A 13,293-nucleotide genomic window follows, 5' to 3' on the forward strand; every position below is an offset into this window, starting at 1 on the left:
TGTTTAGGAAACATCGACAGTTGTGGTCTACACAGATCTTGCCGAATCGCTAAACAATTGATGGCTTCTAACGATGGTTGAACCATCGATGGTACAGCTGTCAATGGCCATCACTAAAGTATAACATAAAAATTGCTATTTTTATGGTATACTAGGTCTTAAAAAAAAAAAAAAAATGTTTTCAAATAAAATAATGATGGATAAGTTTAAAATTATGTTCTTGACCTAATTCAATCATAAAAGAAACCGACAATTTTGGAGCGGTTTTTGGAAAAAGAATTAGTTAAGTGGTTAAAGATCGATGCGATGGTCCTTGGCATGGCAAGTACTGCTGACAACTATACAGCTATAAAGGTTGCTGAGAAAGACACCTGGTTTCACGGCTCGCACTGAAAAAAGGTCAGAGATTTAAGCTTAAAGGGGCCAAAAGTCTCAGACTTATGTGCTGATATAGAGACTGAGATAGTTGCATTTACGAGAACTCTTCAATCAAGATGGAGATGATTGCTTACAATAGACTGTATGCAGGGCTGTAGAGAGCGCCGCCGGGCCCCGGTAAGGAAGGGGTGTGGCCTAACCGCGGGAGGTGTGGCCACGCCCCCTTGAAGAAGACAACAACAACAACAAAAAAAAAACACTTTTGCAGCTCTGTGAAGGGGGCGCTGTGAACCCCTCAGCCCGGCGCAAGCCAGAGGGGGGGCGCGATCAGTGTGATCGCTCCCCCCCTCAGGCAGTGGAGATTGCTGTGGCTGCTGCTTAGCAGCCGCTAGCAATCTCCCACGTGCTGGGCTGCTGCGAGGGAGGGAGGTGGGAGGAAGGGAGGGGGGGGCAGCACCGGACCTGGGCCCCCACCGGGCCCCTCTGGAAGTCCAGGTCCGGGTAAAGTGTACCCGCCCCCCCCCCTCGGCGCCCCTGACTGTATGCCTATAGGCTGATGACAAAGAAAACTTTTAATTTCTTTAGCTGCTTGATGGAATCAATTGCGGTTATTGCAGCAGTGGGACATATTTACTTTGGAGAGAGGGCGAGTAGAGGTTTATGGTATGAGAACACATCCATTGGTATGGATGATGGGGTTTATTCTAATAAGTCCTTTCCTTCCTCTATTCTAAGCAGGAAAACAAGAGAGTTAAATGACCGATGTCAGGAAGCCGTTTTATCGCCTGTTGAAAAGTGCATTTGTGATTACTATACTAATCCACCAGAAGAATGGTGCATACTATGGTGTATGGATAATACAGTTCAGTTCAGCAATATCATTCATTGTTGGGTAAAGTATTAAATGCTACTAATTGCTGGATTTGTACTAGAACACCATTTGAGTCAAAATATGCTGAAATTACTAAGATCGTTAACATGGAAACATGTGAGGATTGTGTAGTCAAAAGTTGTAAACAAAAAGGTTACTGCTACCTACAACTTGACAAAACCACCAGTAATTGTGCTAGCTCCACATGTAAGTGAACGCATTCCATTTTATTTTAATAAGACTGTCTATGAAATAAAATAGGATACACCTCAGATTTGGACAACTGCAGAAATGTTTACTATTCCAATGCCAGGACACCAGATACAATTAGGAAATGTTGAGTCAGGATATTGTAATAAGATCATTACTGTGCACAAACCTTATGTCCCTCACTGTACTGAACAATGTAAGGAAAATCTTACAAGTGCTGAAAGTTTATCATGTACAATAGATTTTGTTTTAAATGAGGCATTTGATTATACACTACCTGTGAGTGTTTCCAATAGTCAGACAAATAGCGAGACAGATCATACAGATCAGACATGTCAGGTAGGAATGATAGTTGCCACCATAGTATTAGGGTTTGATGTTCCTTTTCTTCTACCAAATGATCTTTATTATATATGTGGAAAGTATGTAAAAATGGTTGCCAATTAACGCTGAAGGTATTTACTATTTAGACAGATTAATACCACAATTTTTTTTTGTTTTAACACATGATCATTTGTGAAAAGTTTTTTGCAGGATGACAGAAGTTTTAAAAGAGACATTGTTCCGGTGAATGCAACATATATTCCCCCTGATTGATAATTCAGGGAGACATTGTGTTGGTACCACCCTTGCAAACATCTTTACGTATGGTAATTGGGGTTATTTGGATAATAAACATGAAATTAGTGGACTGGCTGAATTTATTGACAATGTGACTGAACTTTATGATAAAAAAATCACATATGTTGGCCATGAATTAATTCCGGAATGAACTGTTACAACACCAATTAACAACGATTGATTAATTAACTACACAGACTGGAGGATATTGTCTAACTCTTTTGACAAATCTTGGAGTTCACTGTTGTAATTATTTGACCAATGATACTACCAATCCAGAAGCTATTATTATCAATTATATGAATGAAGCTCATGATATGAAAGAAGAATTTCGACGAATACATTATGATACAGAGTCTGAAAATTACTCATTATGGTCATGGTTAGATCCTAGTTCTTGATTTTCAGGATTGAGAAAATGGTTTTCAAGCATATTTTATGTATGGATAAATTTTCATTCTTGTGATCGTAATCCTGGTTCTTCTTATCTATGCATTTTATAAATGTGGCCTATGCTGTATTCAGAGGGATGAAAAAAAATGAGAAAAAGTGAAAACACAAGAGATGGAGGGTAATGAACTTTACATCCCAATGTAATCCACAAAATATAGAACATGTAAAATGTCTATATTTAAAAGGGTGGAATTGTGAAAGCTTAGTTTATAAGGAACATATATATTATTGAGCCACTCAAAATGCAAAACCTGTGCTTGAGTGACAGAAGAAAATCATCTGAGGCAATTCAAAATGATTTCTGTGAATGTGGTGTAATCATCAGTGCCAGGACTGTTCATTCCATCACTACCAAATATGGATATTCTGATTTAGTCACTCCAGATGACACTGTTCCATTGTTCTTCTCACCAGTTAATATGCTTTTTAGCCCATTCTAATCTTTTCTGTCTGTTTGAGAGATAAAAGCGTCTTTTTCTTTGGAATTCTTGCGTTTAATCTAAAATATTGAAGTCTGCGTCGAACAGTCCTGGCACTGATGTTTACACCACATTCCCGGAAATCATTTTGAATTGCCTCAGATGATTTTCTTCTGTCACTCAAGCACAGGTTTTTCATTCTTCTATCACAGCATGGTGTTGTGGATCTTTTCCTACCTTTACCAGTTTAGTTTTGAATCGACTGAGTCTGTAGATACTTATTCCAATTTTTTCGAAATGCCTCCTTTGGTTACCTTCTTCAAGTAAAGTAATTATTTTGTCAACACTTTTTACTTTGCTTGTCATCCTAAATAGGTTATACAGCTTACTTCATGAAATGAAAGTAAAAAAAACACATAAAAAACAGCGACCAACTTAGTGATAATCAGACAGCTAAATAAGATGTTTTACTATTAATTCTAGTAGCAACAAATGTGCTCCCTATTTTTATTTAGCTATAACTTTTTATGCAATAAAGATAATTTGTTGCGGTGAACTGCATTATATTGTGTATAAAATTATCTTTCCAGTGATATTCACCTTCATAGGATTTTCTTTAAAATAATGCAGTTATACACAATTAAACCCTAAAAGCACACATTTTCCAAAAGGTTTCCACAATTTTGGCCACTACTGTATATACTTTATAAAGAATACAGCCATGCAGTCCAATGTGTGAACTTTGTTCACACATTCAACTTAGAAATACTTAGTAAACAGGCTGTGTTTCCCTTTAAACACAACTGTTGCACACTATTTGAATATGTCAAATGTCATTATATGAATGCATAATGTGAAATATTCTTGAAAAATACAATGTCAGTGGGTGTGGTAAAGGAGATTGTAATGAAAGATATAAAAACTATGTTACAGATATAACAACTGTTAAGGTGCGTACACACGGTACGATATCTATGAACGATAACGTTCAACAATATATTGTTCATTTTTATGCAGTGAACGACCAACGATGCGCATTCCCACATGAACGATAATGATATCTATGATCGTCCGTACATGCAGGCCAACTTGCACGATATTGTCAAGTTTGACTGTTCAGAGATGTGGCAGGATGACTTCACTGAAAGATATCTTTAAAGTCGTTGGTGGTACAGATAGTACCGTGTATATGCAGCATAAGTCACTGCATTCTAACCCTGGGATAAGTGCACGCTCCCAGTCAGGGCTTGATCTATTAATTAATCAATTACAAATTCTTAAGTATATTGGATTGGAATCAATTACTTTATGCAACAATAGAATCCCTAAAAATAATAATTATTCAACACCTATCATCGAGAGATTAATTAAGTGTGATCAGCCACCACCATGTATACCAAGTAGTCCAGAAAGACAAGTAATATAGGAATGATATAGACTACTATAGGCAGGGGAGGATTGGCCGTTATCTTCAGCAGGGAAAATCCCGGTGGGCCGAATGGTCTGTGGGGCTGCTGGTCATCTGTGCCCCTGCCCCCCGAATAGCATCACCGGCTGTCCCTGCTGTGTGCTCCAGTGACAGGCAGCCTGCGGGCTACCTGTCACAGCTCATAAACAGCCTGCCTCTATCACGAGAAGAAGCTTTACTTTTAAGTGCCCACCCAGGGAAGGGTGCTGTGTCACACACCAGGCACCTTGGAGGAAGAGCGGATCTGCGGCCTGCGGCTGCAGGTAAGTCACGGGGGGCCACCGTAAGCTGCTGCCTGCCAGCCTCGATTGTGTCCTTTCCACTCTGTCCCCTCCCCAGACTGTGAAGTTAAACTTTAACTCACAGCCTGGGGAGGGGACAGAGTGGAGAGGAGACAATCGGGGCTGGCTGCCTGGGAGACGTAGTGACCAGGTTTGTTCAGTCGAAACAAAAGTGGCTGAGGAAATATATATTTTTTTAAAGACTGGCTGATAGCTAGGGTCGGGAGATGGATATCACTCTCAGGGGATGGGGGGGCATTGGCCAGGGTCTTTTCTGTACTAGTCTGGGGGAGGGGAATGAGGTCTGAGAGGGAGAGGGATTATTCTGTAAGGGGAGATGATTAGTCTGTGGGGGAGGGGGCTATTTTGTGCTAAGGTGAGATGATGATCTGGGGGAAGGAGGATCTGCTGTACTAGGGGGAGATGATGATTTGTCTGTGGGGGGGTCTATTCTGTGCTGTGGGGAGATAATCTGTGGTGGAGGGGGGCTATTCTCTGCTATGGGGAGATGATCTGGCTGTGGGAAGAGGGCTATTCTGTGCTAATGGAAGATAATCTGTGTGTGGGGAAGGGGGGGTATTCTGTGTTAAGGGGAGATGATCTGTCTGTGGGGGATGGGGGCTATTCTGTGCTATGGCAGGATGATGGCGCTGGGGAGATGCAGAATGATGGCACTAGGGAGACGCAGGATGACTGAATTGGGGAGACAAAGGAGGGTGCTGCTGGAGAGAATCAGGGGATAGGCTCTGGAGAGGCGCAGGGGGCAGATGGGCAGGAGACACACCAATGCGATGGTGCAGGAGACACACATAGAGGACGGTAGGACTGCTGGTACTATTATAAGAAAAGACTGGGGGACAGTAATCATCAGTAAGACAACAATTCTAATGAAACCATATCACCAATGCAAATGGTAATAATGAGCAAATATATTTTAGTAATATAAAATTGTTTGATATGGGAAACTCACATTTTGTCCTGCCCCAAAACTTCTGTTACAATGTATTATCTAGTTCAACCTCTGCTGCATGATGATAACAGTGGGCTTTATTGCAACACAAACAGGCGGTTTCCAGACCATGTGACATACATGCCTGCTCTCCCGGGAATCGCAGGAGGCTCCCGATTTTTCGGGTAACCCCCCGCACCCCCGGAAGAGTAGGCATATCTCCTGCATCCCTCCCACTTCTAGTGAAGTGGGCAGGATGGGGAGATTTTACCTGGCATTTTCGGGTCCGTAGGGAAGGGGCGCGGCTAAATGGCGCAAATCGCGTCATTTAGCCCCACCCCTTCCTCACGGACCCGCAAATCGCAGGGTTCCTGTAAATGGGGCGGCGCTTAATGCCGTCTAGCATCTGGCCCTGCCCCCCGAAGAGGAGAGCAGCAGGCCCCCCTCCTGCTGCTCCCAGAAATCTCCCCAATAATGTCGGAAAGTATGCCATGTGATCCCCTACGCTGAATGTACTGGGAGGATGATTTTTTCAGAGGTTTTCTGTTGCAGAGAAATCATATAGGTAAGACAATACTCATTCACTTGCTGAGAGAGGGACTGTGGGCATGCATGGACAAAAACGGGGAGTGGCTTGCGGGCACAGAATTTCACATTAGGCCACACCCCTTGATGTGAGACCACACCCACTTTTTCACCGCGCGTCTGAGCTGCGCGCACATATGGCCACTTTCCAAGTTCTTTCCAGGGCCACTTTAAATTCACAATCCGCTCCTGACTGTAGGAATAATTCCTCATCATTAAGCATTGCTATTACTGTTCACAATGATAGTGAGTACAGAAGTTTGAGAGTTTGAACTTCAGCGACAGAAAAATTAACTTGAACCAAAGGAGATTAAAAGTAAAAGGAAACTTAACTTTTGTTCTTTGGATCCGCACACTTGCAAGTTTATATTTGCTACTAACTAACCTCTGTGCACCACGTTTAAAGAACTAGCTGGCCAGCAATATTTCAATGTAATGTTTCAGTGGTCGAAGTGGGAATGACTAGCCTCAATTTTTACAGCTGCTCCAGAAACACTACCCCCTGCAGCACCTGCACCAGAACCACTTGTTAGTTCTTCATCTTTGCATCCTCTGGAGCAAGCACTGATGTGAATGACTAAATATTCTTATCAAAGCGCTGCATAATACAGTATGTGCACACTTATACATAACATTTTTGTTTACTCCATTATTAAAGTGTATCCATCACTTAAACACAGTGGAGGAAGTAATTTTGTGGGCTGAGCAATAGTTGCCTATTCTCACACATTGGTGATCAAAATTTGTTTAATACAACACCTCAGCGCATCAAAAGTAAAGCTGCCAACAGTGGAGACACTAGGGTACCTTAAACCCCTAAACAAAAATAAGTGACAATAGTAATAACATGTGTGACCACCGTGTGGCGCTAAACTAAGCCAATCAATACGAAAAATGAAAAATGAATAGGCTACTTTCCTATCCTGTTCTCTCTTGGGACGATGTACCAGGGAGTTCCCAATATGTAAAAAGAGAGATAAGCACAATAGTGTAATATTGAAAAGATCAGGTGAATTTATTAAAACACACAAACATATAAATCAATCTTAAAAAGGCTAAATAAAGCCAAACAAATGCCTATTGGGCATGGTATAATAATGTCTTTAAAAAGAGGGGCCCATAAGCCCTGCGTACCAGATCCAAGATGTATAACTGCGTTGTGGGTGCAATGCTGACCATCCGGACCAAGTCAAGCAGTGACTAACCAACGATAACTGGTACTGGGGGTCCAGGGTGCTTCTCCTCAAAAAATTTACTCTGCCGTCCTTAACGCGTTTTGAGCCCTCCTGGCTCTTCTTCAGAAGAATGCAGAGTCTCTGTCCATACCTCTCTTATATGCCCCCCGCTGACATTTTTCCGGTGTTCTGCGCATGTGCAGTAGACTCCGGACACACTTTAGTGGCCAGAGAGCATACTGCGCATGCACAGAACGCAGGAGAATGGCCGTCGCAGCCTTTTTTCCGGCGTTCTGCGCATGCACAGTAGACTCTGGGAACTCTCTAGTGCCCGGAGTCTACAAATGCTCCGGTGGCTGGTCAGCCACGTCAGTTGGCTGCCGGCCACCAGTTGGGAGGCCTTTTGGGCTAGCAGGTATTTCTTACATTGACCTGTAAATCAGTCAGAAATGTGTTGTATGACATAAAACGCATCATTGGGCCTCATCGCAATGAACACTGAACAGAGGCGTGAAGACATGATCTCTAGCAACATATTCCTCGCTATGCCTGCTTGATGCAAATTGCGTCATGAATTTTCACCCGTGTATTCTTTTCATACCTTCTCCAGAAAAAAAGTTATGAAAATTAGGTAGGCATCAGTTGAACAGGCATGGGAATGCAATCCATCAGGTCACTAGGAACAGTGGGTCTCATTCAGACCTGCTAGCAAGCGGGTCGATGCTACCCAAATGCGCATGCGCACGACGGAGGCGCCTCCATCGTGCGCATGCGCGAGACCCGGCGAGCGACGGGGAAGCCGTTGCTCGGGGTCTCACACCAAAGGGGGCGTGTTGTTGATGGTGAGTGACAGCACGCCTCCTTTGGTTGGCGTGCCGGGGGCGTGGCTGCCCAGACGGAGGCGTTCCCATGGGAACGCCTACCGTCTGGGTCCGGCCCCACTGACATCACTAGTGATGTCAGTGGGAGTGTTTTTGGCTCTGATAGAGCCAAAAGCACTCCGGGCTTGCGGCAGACGAATCCTACCACAAAGTCATCCGCAGCTATGCGAGCGGCCAGGAGGCCGCTCCAATTTTAGGTAGGCCGGCCCTTATTCAGAGTGAGCGCTCTGGTCAGAGCGTCCGGCTCTGAATCAGGCCCAGTGTAAGTTGTGAACAGAGGGCAGCCTTAGGCAAAAGTCCTACACCGACAACAAAACTTACTCCATTTAGATGAAAAGAAAAGTTACTGACTTACAGAACTGAGGTGCATGTCATCTGTACCATACTTGTCCCCCAAATAAGAGAAGGTTGTGGAGATATGTTTCACTGTGGTTGCTCTCTGTGATTTTGTAGCCATTGTCACATTCAGTTCCTTGATGGCCACATGTGGTTTGTTAGTGTTCAGCTGCAACGATGTATTGGACACATTAAGTAGCACACTTGGTGGCTTAGCGGGTACATTATGTGTTGAAGTTACTTTTGTAGGTGTTATGGTGGTGGTTAGAGTTTCCTGTTTTTCAGTCTCTGTTAAAAGTTTCCCAACTGTTACCGAATACGTAGTTAGGCGTACTTTATTATAGTCTTCTACCAAGTCATACCTGTAAAAAAGATGAAAGATTATATCATGAATGACTAATTTCACATGAATTTTACAATTTCCTTTCACAATTCTACATATATTACATATATTGAAAAAAACAAAACAAACTTAGCACTGTTTATTGAATGCAGAATAACAATGATGATCATAGCTGGAAACAAGTTACATAATAAGGTTGACAAATAGTGTACCATATGTAAACCCCCCCCCCCAAAAAAAACTAAACACTTGGCAATTAACAAATATATGCAGGAGAAGTGGATGAAGTATTAGGAATTCATACTGTACTGCTCCGCACTAAGGCCCTCATTCAGAGCCGTTCGCTATTTGCGGTCGTTCGTTTTCTAAAAAGGGGTGGCTATTCAAATGAACCGTTCGCACTTTGCGGACTGTTCACGCCTCTAAGTCTGAACGAGCGAGCAAAACATGCGAACGTAAATTTGAAAAATACGCCCCCTGGCCGCTCGCACCATACGTCATGTCCGCTATTTATTAGATTAATCGAGTACATCGACCAGCGTATGAACTGCTCGCTATTCTTGTGGTTGGTTTTTTCAACCACTATTTTGCGAGCAGTTCTGAGTTAAAAAAAACCAAGTGACGTGGTCAATGACGCTGCTGGATTAATTATGCACTCCCTTAAAACGCCCGTTTTGACCTTTAAGCACGCCTGCGATCGGATTTCCACTCCCCATTTTCAAGCACCTTCCCCTGTTACCACCCACATACGCCTCATTCTGTCACTCAAAATAGCAGGCATTCGCTATTTTGCGAACACATGAATTTCGAACGCACTGACTGGTTCGCGCATGCGTATAACGATCCGTACGCATGCGCAGTTTGGCAAACATCGCTCGGAGCGAACGAGCTGCCGCTTACGAGTGGCTCTGAATCAGGCCCTAAGTGTCTGACAAATTTGGAGCAGCCAGCATAACCAATACTCTATCTTCCAATAATCCAGTCAGATGTGATCTGAAGAACTGAGTTTATTATTCGATAGAGGAACTTGCGTAGATGTACACAGATCGATGCGTATAAACAAATGTGCACGTGTGTGCACATGTATGTGATGAGTGATGATAAGTAATAATAAGTGATGACAAGTGATGTGGTAAAACATCGGATGCTGTACCAGGTTGAGCATATGTAATGATGACTGTCTGGGACCATGTGAAAAAGGAAAATGGCTGCTTACACTCCTTTAGCCCAGAATGCATTGCTAGACTGCTAAATCATGGTAAGAAGGTCAAAATGGATCATATTTAAACTGCTGCTGTCCTGACCACTAGGTGGGGCTGCTAATGTGAATTAGTGTAACATAACAAACCCTATGCTGAAGGCGTGACACTCCCCGTCTGGTATCGTTGATACCACAAATTTAAACTCTTAAGTAGGTAACAATAAGAACAGTTCAGACACTGGTCTGAGAAACAACTTAGTCTCTCCTTGCTTACAGATCTTGACCTCGACCTTACGAACTTTTCCGTCTTTGCTCGGGAACGTCTTGGTGACAATACTCAAAGGCCACTCGTTACGTTGTGACTGACAATCTCTGACAAGCACAATGTCACCAGGCTTTAGGTTAGGTTTGGCAACTTGCCACTTGGTCCTTGGCTGCAGGGTAAAGATATATTGTCTTTTCCACCTGTCACAAAAGGTGTTTGCTAGGCTTTGAACTTGCCTCCATTGTCATTTGAATAAGTCTTTGTTGGAGAACTCTCCAGAAGGAGCATAGATAGTCCCGGTCTTCTGAGTAAGAAGAGTAGCAGGAGTAAGTAGAAGCGGATCTTCTGGGTCATTAGAAACTGAAGTCAAAGGTCTAGCATTGACGATAGCTGAGACTTTAGCCATGAAAGTTGTTAAACTCTCGTGAATAAGTCTTGCAGTACCTACTTGTAGGAATATGGAATCAAGGATTCTGCGTATGATGCTAATCATCCTTTCCCATGTACCTCCCATATGAGAAGAATGAGGCGGGTTGAAAGTCCATGTCCAACTTTGCTCACTGAGGTATCTCTCTACACCTTTAGTGTTGATGTTTGAGTGAATTTGTAGTTCTTTGGTTGTGTAAATATTTTGACAGTGATGCCAACCTATACATTCAGTCACTCTTAGAAATTTGGCACATTTAAATGAACAGGCTATATGATTTAGGCAGGTAATTGCTCTAAGAAGTGATTTCCAAGTAGAGAATCTTTGGAATCTGTGTGGCTCAAATTGACAATGTGAGATCATGGTATGGATCGTTGTCACAGCTAGCACTGCAGCACAAAGTTCTAGCCTGGGTATGGTATGCTCTGGAAGTGGTGCTAACTACGCTTTGCCCATGACAAACCCAATATGACACTGGCCTCTAATATCCACAGTTTTAAGATATGCAACAGCAGCAATTACTTGGATTGAAGCATCAGAAAATATACATAGTCTCTGGTTTTGTACTTTTGTAGAAGGCACAGGAGCATATTAACTTGTAATATAAAGGTTGGTTAAGGTGGACAGAGAACTTTTCCACTCCTCCCACAAATATCTTTTCTGAGGAGACAGTGGCACGTCCCAGTCGGATGACTCGCAAGTTAGGTCTCTGAGCAAAGCTTTACCTTGGATAGTGACAGGAGCAGCAAATCCTAAGGGGTCATACAAGCTGTTTATAACAGACAAGACACCTCTGCGGGTGTAGGGCCTTTCCCCACTGTTCACTTGGAAGGTTAAGGAGTCAGATTTTAAGTCCCATAAGAGTCCAAGGCTACGTTGAGCTGGTGGAGAATCCGTTCCTAAATCTAAATCCCTTAAGTCACTGGTATGATCTTGAGAAGGGAAGGCTTCCATGACTCTTTTGCTGTTGGAAGCTATTTTGTGAAGCCTGAGATTAGAGCAGGCAAGCATTTCCTGAGCTCTCTTGAGGAGGCTGATTGCTGTCTCATCCATTGGCATAGATTTTAAACAGTCATCTACATAGAAATCTTTTTCCACAAGTTGTCTAACATCAGAACCATACTCTAGCTCGCCCTCTTGAGCTGAACGTCTGAGTCCGTAGATGGCAACTGCAGGGGAAGGGCTGTTACCAAGGATGTGTACCCTCATGCGGTACTCTGCAATAATTTTAAAGGGGTCATTGTCTCTGAACCAAATGAATCTTAGGAAATTCCTGTCACTTTCCCTCACGTGGAAGCAATGAAACATTTGTTGAATGTCAGCTGTGAAGGTAATAGTCCTTACGGAAACGTATGAGTACTCCAAGGAGTTTGTTGTTAAGGTCTGGTCCTGTCAGGAGAACATCATTTAAGGAGATGCCTTCGAACTTGGCACTGGAATCAAACACGACTATGATCTGACCTGGTTTCTTTGGGTGGTATACTCCAAACATTGGTAAGTACCAGCATTCATCTTTGTCTTTAAGAATGGGAGCTATCTCAGCATGACAGTTCTCAAATATTTTGTCCATGAAAGAGAAAAAATTATCTTTCATTTCTGGCTTCCTGTGGAAGTTGCGTTTTAGTGAAGAGAAGCGTTTAAATTCTTGTTCTCTGTTGTTAGGTATGCACTGTCTGTGTGTTTTAAAGGGTAGAGGTGCAACCCAGCTGTTGGCATCATCTTTGACTAGTCCCTTTTTCATTATTTCCAGGAATAGATTGTTCTCTATGGACATTGCGACTTGATCATCCCTTTTTGTTCTTTGGAAGACTGTGCAAGCCAAATGTTCTTGGTAGCTGTCACAGATGTGGTTGTCACTAGGAGAGTCTATGACAGTGCAGTGTGGTAGTTCCTTTATGAGGAAGTGATTGTGACATGGTTGAAATGGAGAAGGGCGTCCGTTTTCTAAAGTACAGGTAAGCATGCTGTTGACAGTAGCTGGTTTATGCACATTTCCAAGACATACTTCTCCTATTATGACCCATCCTAGGTCTAATCTTTGAGCATAAGGAGCATTGTGTGGACCGTTAATCTGACTTTGTGGACTGGTAAGATATCTCTCCCAAATGAGTAGAATTATCTGGGCTAGTGGGTCCAGTTCTGGTATCAGATGTGCTATACGTTTCAAATGTGCATGATGGATAGCTGCGACTGGTGTAGGGATTTCAGACCTATTATCAGGGATAGTGGGTAAGGGAAGGCATGTCTTTCCGTCTAAGGACTCGACTTGATAGCCGATTGCTCTTCTCCCCATTGTCTCAAAACTCCCTGCACAAGTCCTTAAGGAGTATGGAGTGCTGGGTCCTTTGATGTTAAAGGACTCAAAGAAGGTTGATCTGGCTAGAGACTTGTTACTTTGGTCGTCTAGGATTGCATAAAGTTTGACGACTT

At 42.9% G+C, this 13,293-nt stretch overlaps 1 protein-coding gene and 1 long non-coding RNA gene across 2 annotated transcripts in view; one reads left to right on the forward strand and one right to left on the reverse strand.

Moving 5' to 3' along the window:
• The window catches only part of LOC148540855 (uncharacterized), a 171,643-nt gene that overhangs the window by 120,258 nt on the left and 38,092 nt on the right, over positions 1–13,293 (forward strand). The window lies entirely within an intron of this gene.
• LOC148540856 (alpha-N-acetylgalactosaminide alpha-2,6-sialyltransferase 2-like) overlaps positions 1–13,293 on the reverse strand; it is a 157,246-nt gene that overhangs the window by 54,593 nt on the left and 89,360 nt on the right. The window contains exon 2 of the mRNA XM_088474304.1: positions 8,647–8,989. Coding sequence (XP_088330430.1) covers positions 8,647–8,989 — 343 coding nt within the window. The remainder of the gene's footprint in view (positions 1–8,646; positions 8,990–13,293) is intronic.

Source organism: Taudactylus pleione, unplaced genomic scaffold (genome assembly GCF_031769625.1).
Source record: "Taudactylus pleione unplaced genomic scaffold, aTauple2 ptg000016l, whole genome shotgun sequence".
NCBI lineage: Eukaryota > Metazoa > Chordata > Amphibia > Anura > Myobatrachidae > Taudactylus > Taudactylus pleione.